This window comes from Brassica rapa, chromosome A03 (assembly GCF_000309985.2).
Source record: "Brassica rapa cultivar Chiifu-401-42 chromosome A03, CAAS_Brap_v3.01, whole genome shotgun sequence".
In the NCBI taxonomy this organism is placed as follows: domain Eukaryota; kingdom Viridiplantae; phylum Streptophyta; class Magnoliopsida; order Brassicales; family Brassicaceae; genus Brassica; species Brassica rapa.
The window spans coordinates 31,532,383-31,538,344 of record NC_024797.2 but is presented as its reverse complement, the minus strand read 5'-3'; the positions used below and the strand labels follow the sequence as shown (position 1 = coordinate 31,538,344).

The 5,962-nt window shown below is 39.8% G+C and overlaps 2 protein-coding genes across 2 annotated transcripts; both read right to left on the bottom strand.

Annotated features, from left to right (window-relative positions):
* Positions 1–1,567: 1,567 nt before the first annotated feature.
* LOC103862407 (thioredoxin reductase 1, mitochondrial) lies at positions 1,568–3,467 on the bottom strand. Its single transcript, XM_009140111.3, has 2 exons — positions 2,398–3,467; positions 1,568–1,869 (listed from the first exon to the last, which is right to left on the bottom strand). The coding sequence occupies exons 1-2, from the start codon at positions 3,419–3,421 to the stop codon at positions 1,799–1,801; spliced, it is 1,095 nt and encodes a 364-aa protein (XP_009138359.1). The 5' UTR covers positions 3,422–3,467; the 3' UTR covers positions 1,568–1,798.
* LOC103862406 (ankyrin repeat domain-containing protein 2A) lies at positions 3,456–5,679 on the bottom strand. Its single transcript, XM_009140110.3, has 8 exons — positions 5,531–5,679; positions 5,300–5,433; positions 4,914–5,135; positions 4,690–4,838; positions 4,392–4,569; positions 4,194–4,286; positions 3,833–3,972; positions 3,456–3,743 (listed from the first exon to the last, which is right to left on the bottom strand). The coding sequence occupies exons 1-8, from the start codon at positions 5,565–5,567 to the stop codon at positions 3,644–3,646; spliced, it is 1,053 nt and encodes a 350-aa protein (XP_009138358.2). The 5' UTR covers positions 5,568–5,679; the 3' UTR covers positions 3,456–3,643.
* Between the last annotated feature and the right edge of the window lie 283 nt (positions 5,680–5,962).

Here is a 5,962-nt window from a genome sequence, read left to right as displayed (position 1 = left end):
GATATTCGGATTGAACACCCGTAATCCAAATGAAGCCAAACTATTGTTTCATTCTCCAAAATATAATAAAAATAATAACTTAATCCCGCGCAAGGCGCGGGTCTTATCCTAGTATAAATATTAATCAATTGTGTTCATGTAAACAGAAGTCTTAGTTCAACAACTCAGGGATTTTGCTATCGTTTTATGAATTTAATAAGCCACTTCATTCAGCTTTGATATAACAAGAATTCTATAACATTATAGAAGACAGATCATCATTTCAAAATTTTAATTAGCAGATTTATATGCGCGAATATGTGTTATCCTACTGCAAGTTGTGTTATAATATATGAGAAAAAGAAAAGTTGTGTTTAATGTCATTATCTGGTCAAACAAGTTGACCAAATGCTACTACTCTCTAATGTTATTTGTTTTTTTTTTCGGTCGAATCTAAACCACACAAGGAGCTCCATTCAAACTAGTTGGTCTTTCGTTCTTCTTTAGAAAACTTCTATATAAATAACTAGAAAAGTTAAAGATTGAAATCTATATGTTTATTTATGGGTCAATTGAAGTAGTGAAAGTTATACTTGAATTCTGCTTCAGAAGTTAATCGTTGAATTTTATTTGTAGACTCTATAGAACAAGTAAAATATATTCATAAAGTCAAACATATAATAGTTTGTAATAGTTTCTGTGTGTTATTGAGTATGACCAATAGCATGTATATATACAACCGAGAACGTCCTAATCCAATACGGAGATTACATCAAAAGTAGAAGTAGTTTCAGCCATGTTTAAAACACGGTTCGTCAAGCAAGAAAAGTTAGGTCAAAGAATCTTATGCTCTGATACCATATAATAGTTTGTAATAGTTTCTGTGTGTTATTTGAGTATGGCCAATAGCCTGTATATATACAACCGAGAACGTCCTAATCCAATACGGACTTACATCATTATCTCAACACTATTAGGATTTATCTAAACAATGTAGTAGTTATCATATTAAAACAAAATATGAGCGGCCGACACAATAGAGTCTACAAATCGAAAACTTAAACTTTTGAATAGAAAGCTACGTTAATTGAAAAAGTTGAATCAAAACTCTATATTTTTGTCGATAGAAAGTAGAGTTTTGATTCAAACTTTTTCAATTAACATAGCATTCTATTAGTTTTCGACTCTATATAAGTTCGACCAAAATCTACATTTTAACTTTTTTTTACTTTATCGTTGCTTTCGTGTCACTGTATAAAAATTTGAACATTTCCTATGACTGCATGTGGGCGAGTCTACTTTGGAATTCGCTCACATCGCTCTACATTTAGAGAACGACGTCATTTGTTCAAATCCCACCTTCCCACCGTCATCTCTATCTCTCTGGCATCACATAGCAGTTTCAAAGCATCTCCTCCTCTGAAAATCTGTGACCATTTGATTTCAAAAGCTTCCACAAGCTCTGTACGTATCTTAATTGGCTATTTCTCTTGCAGATTTTTAGAAACACACTTTCTGTATTATTTTACGACACACCATTTATATTATAATTTGTATTAGTAACTAGTTTGGGATAGATCACGTTCAGTGGGTATTATGAATTGACATGCATAATCTGAGAATCCAATCTAATGGACTTTTTTGTGGTAGGCTCGTAGCTAGTTTAACATTAGAGCTACAGCTTTGAACAACATCCGTACTCAACTCCAACTGCAGTATTAATAAATAAACAAATCAAAGTCCCTAAACTGATGCTAAAATGATCAATCAGAGATCAACAGTTGGCTCTCTATGACCAAAGCCTTATTTGAGCATTTCTTCAATCGCTCTTACCTTGCTGCGATCCAATCTCCTGTAAGTAGTGCTCCGCATCCAACGCTGCCATGCATCCTAATACACAAAAACAAACAAGTTGAACAGAGCCGAACAAAGTGAGATTTGAACATTGTTAAAATAACTGAAAGATCTCTAATAAGACTTGTTTCAACAACAACCAACCGTCTCTACTAAGCAATGTAACAACACAAGAGTAACATTGAAAAAACAAAACCTTGGCTTGCATCAGTTATTAAAGCTTTATAGACAAAGCTAAACAGAGTGAGAATGGAACAATTAAAGATATCTCCACTAACTACTAAGCAATGTAGCACAACACACTCACCCAAGACTTGAACCAACACAAAACCTTATCTTGCATCAATTGTTAACTGAATTTCATTGTCTAGAAATAACCAGAATTCAAAAACACAAACTTGTTGGAAACAGACAAGAAAGGTACTCTCTTTCTAATAAAATCTATCAGAAAAAAGACATTACACACAGATTCAAGTTGATCAAGTACTTAACAAAAGTAACACTATTCCAAGTTCCAACATTTCAATATATACAAAGCTAAAAGGAAAAGTAGAGAGAACTAACCAGTTCCTGCAGCTGTAACCGCCTGCCTATACTTCTTATCCTGAACATCCCCCGCCGCAAAAACTCCAGCAACGCTAGTCTCCGTAGTCCCAGCCTTAGTCACCACATACCCATCCGAATCCAACTCAACCGCACCACCCAAAAACCTCGTAGCAGGCTCATGACCAATAGCGAAAAACAACCCACTAACTCTCAAATCCTCCACGTCACCAGTAACCACATTCTTCACCTTCAACCCTCCAAGCACGCCTCCTCTCTCGCCGTCCCCATAAGCCTCCACAACCGTCGAGTTCCACACCACATCGATCTTCGGATTCGCAAAAACTCTCTGCTGCATAATCTTAGACGCTCTGAACGCATCTCTCCTATGTATAATACTCACTTTGGAACCATACTTGGTCAAAAAACTCGCCTCCTCCATCGCCGAGTCGCCGCCGCCGATCACCGCCAGAGGCTTGCCGCGGAATATCGGCGCCGCTCCGTCGCAGACCGCGCACGCCGAGATCCCGCGGTTCCAGAAGCCTCCGGTGCCCTCGCCGGAGCCGGGGAAGGTGAGGCGTTTCGCGACGGCTCCGGTGGCGAGGATCACGGCGTCGGCGATGACTGCTCTGGAGTCGGTGAAGAGCTTGAACGGCTTGGATGAGAAGTCGACTTTGGTCACCGTCTCGGTGAAGATTTTGGCGCCGAACCGCTCCGACTGGCGGCGGAAGTTGTCAGTTAGGTCGGCGCCGAGGATGCCGTCCGGGAATCCGGGGAAGTTCTCGACGTCGGTGGTGGTTGTTAGCTGGCCTCCCGGAGCGATGTCGTTGGCCATCCATCCTTCGAAGAGGAGAGGGTTAAGCTCGGCTCTGGCGGCGTAGATAGCGGCGGTGTGTGCGGCGGGGCCGCTTCCGACGATGCAGAGGTTTGTGTTGTGTGTTTCGAGTCCGTTCATAACGGCGGAGGAAGAAAAGGCGGAGGCGAGAGACGGTGGTCTGCTTATCAAGGACTTGATGAGTAGCCGCGAACGATTCAGACAATTCATTGGGAACCAATACGTTTCAAGGCCTGACAAGTCATTGGTCTTATTTAAGTAAAAATAAATAATTAAAATATTTTTTTTGAACAAAAAAAATAATTAATCAAGAGAGTAATAATTAAAATAAAACACGATTGAATCAGGAAAACAAGTATACAAAAGTCTGTGAATTGGTTCACACACAACACAAGACAACATGATTTTTAGAGCTTGCTTTTAACCATAAGCTCAAAGGAAAGCGTCCTTCTCGAGCAGCTTCACCACCTCGGCTTGGTTGTTGAGCTTGGCCACATCAATGGGTGTCTTCTCGTCTTGGTTTTGTAGAGTCCTGCGACCACGCACACATAGAGAGAGTTGTATAAATGATTAAAGTCGTCAAGAAGTGTTTAATGGAGTGGTTTGTGTTGTAAGACTTACACTGCAGCGCCGTTCTCTAGGAGAAGGCTAACACACTCTTTTCTCCCGTAACCAGCAGCGTAATGAAGCGGTGTGTTCTTGTTTTTGTCAACAGCGTTTACACTTGCCCCAGCGTCGATAAGAACTTGAGCACATTTCAACTGCAGAGTGGAAAAGGGATCAATCCTTAGTTACACACAAATGATAAGCATATAAGTTATCACTAATTCTTATCTCATTGAATCTTTAATCATGCTTCAAGTAATTGTGTCAATAAAAACTCGTTAGTAAGGTTACTTCTCTATCAAGTGAATGATGATACTTAACTTTAAAAGAGAACCAACTAAACCCGAATATTAAATTGACATAGAGAATTGCATACCTCGCCGTATCCACAAGCAAAATGCAATGCTGTCCTCCCTTCAGAATCTTCTTCATCTTTGTTACCACCAGATTCCAAAGCATTTTTCAAACCCTACACATATCAATCCAATAAAATAAATTTTTAATGGGTATAGAGTGAGATAATAGCCAAATGGTTAAGCATATGAACGTTTAAGAAAGTAGGAAGCAGCCTAACCTCAACATCACCAAGACTGGCAGTTTGATGAACAATAGACTCTTCTTCTTCTTCTTCTTCCTCACCTTCTTCCGCTGCTACCTCAGGTTCAGCTGAAGCAGTCTGGCCAGGCAAGCCAGCAACAGGCATACCCATTGCTTCACCAAGCTTCTTCAACACATCTTTATCATTCCAGTACCTAATTCAAGATAAAAAAAAAAAAATTCTTCCCACCTAAGCAAAAACAACCATAGCCAGAAACAAGCTTTACAACCGCTACAAAAGCATTAAAAAAAAGATAGTAATGTATCAAACTAACTTCATCATAGCAGAAGGACCACCAGCATCAATCTCATCAAGTATAGGTTTCAACTCCGGATCCTCCTTCATCCTCGCCATACGCTCAGTAAAATGCTCTGCCGTTTCAGGGTTCGAGAACGCTTCCAAAAACGGAGACATTTGTGGATCCTACAGCCACAAAACAAAACATTCATTCATTCAACCCCTACCAGAAACTGAATCAAAAACATAAGATTAACTTACCTGAACTAAGGCTTTACCAAGACGCTCAGCCATAGTCTGAAACTCAGGGTTATGCATAACCTGCTGCATCGTGCTAACATACTGTTGCGGATCAATGTTAGGGAAGCCTCCTCCTGCTCCTCCTTGAGCTGCGTCTGGAATAGATCTCTGAAGCTGCTCAGCTAATTGGTTAAAGGCGGGATCTTTAGCAATCTGCTCAGCCAATTCTCTAATGCTTGGATCCTGAAACAAAACCCAATCACTAGTAAAGCTCCAAAGAAAGATAAAACCAGTGTTCTAAAAACCCGGTTAAGGGCCTAGCCGGCAAATAGGCGTTCAAAACCGGTTTAGGGCCTAGCAATTTCTTGAACATTTCAACTTCACTACGAGAGGCAAAGGACACGTACGTTGAGGATACCAGCCATGTTAGAGAAATCAAAAGCATTGAAATTGAGGGCAGGAGGGTTGTTAGCTGATGAAGGTGAACTCCCAGAGGCTGCTGATTCCGGTTTAGGACTCTCGGTCGAACCGGTTTTCTCATCTACAGAGTAATAAAATCTAATAACATCACCAAATCTTAAAAGAGAAGATTTAATTCGAGATTGAAGAAATGAAACATCGAAGATCAGATTGTATACCTGAAGGAGACAGATTCTTGTCTGGACTGGAAGCCATTAGAAGAAAAAGAGGAGACAACGTTGTGGTGGCAAACGCACAAGCAAAGACGAAGACAACAGATAAATCAAATTTTTTATTTATTTTACTTTAATAAACTTTTATATTTTTGATGAAAGTTATTTATCATCTAGAATGGATGTAGGCCCATTTCTAAGCTGTTTGGGCCCAGCCTTGTTCATAACCACGAGATGGCGGTTTTGGTTAGGATTGTAAAATTCGATTTAACTTTAGTAAATCGAATCAATCTTTTTTATGTACGCGATCGTTAACCAAATTAAACCGAAATTTTGTACAGTAATTTAGGCCGCAGCCAACGGTTTCGGATGCGAACCGGAGTTAATTTAGCTGAAACTGAAATTGAAAATTTGTACAGAAATTAAGCCGCAGCCAAA

Coding starts and splice junctions, on each gene's coding strand:
- LOC103862407 (XM_009140111.3), bottom strand. CDS start 3,421: ATGAATTGTCTGAATCGTTCGCGGCTACTCATCAAGTCCTTGATAAGC. Junction 1,870..2,397: donor GGTTACAGCTGCAGGAACTG/GTTAGTTCTCTC, acceptor TTTGTGTATTAG/GATGCATGGCAGCGTTGGAT.
- LOC103862406 (XM_009140110.3), bottom strand. CDS start 5,567: ATGGCTTCCAGTCCAGACAAGAATCTGTCTCCTTCAG. Junction 4,839..4,913: donor TTGGTAAAGCCTTAGTTCAG/GTAAGTTAATCT, acceptor TTGTGGCTGTAG/GATCCACAAATGTCTCCGTT. Junction 3,973..4,193: donor TTGCTTGTGGATACGGCGAG/GTATGCAATTCT, acceptor TCCACTCTGCAG/TTGAAATGTGCTCAAGTTCT.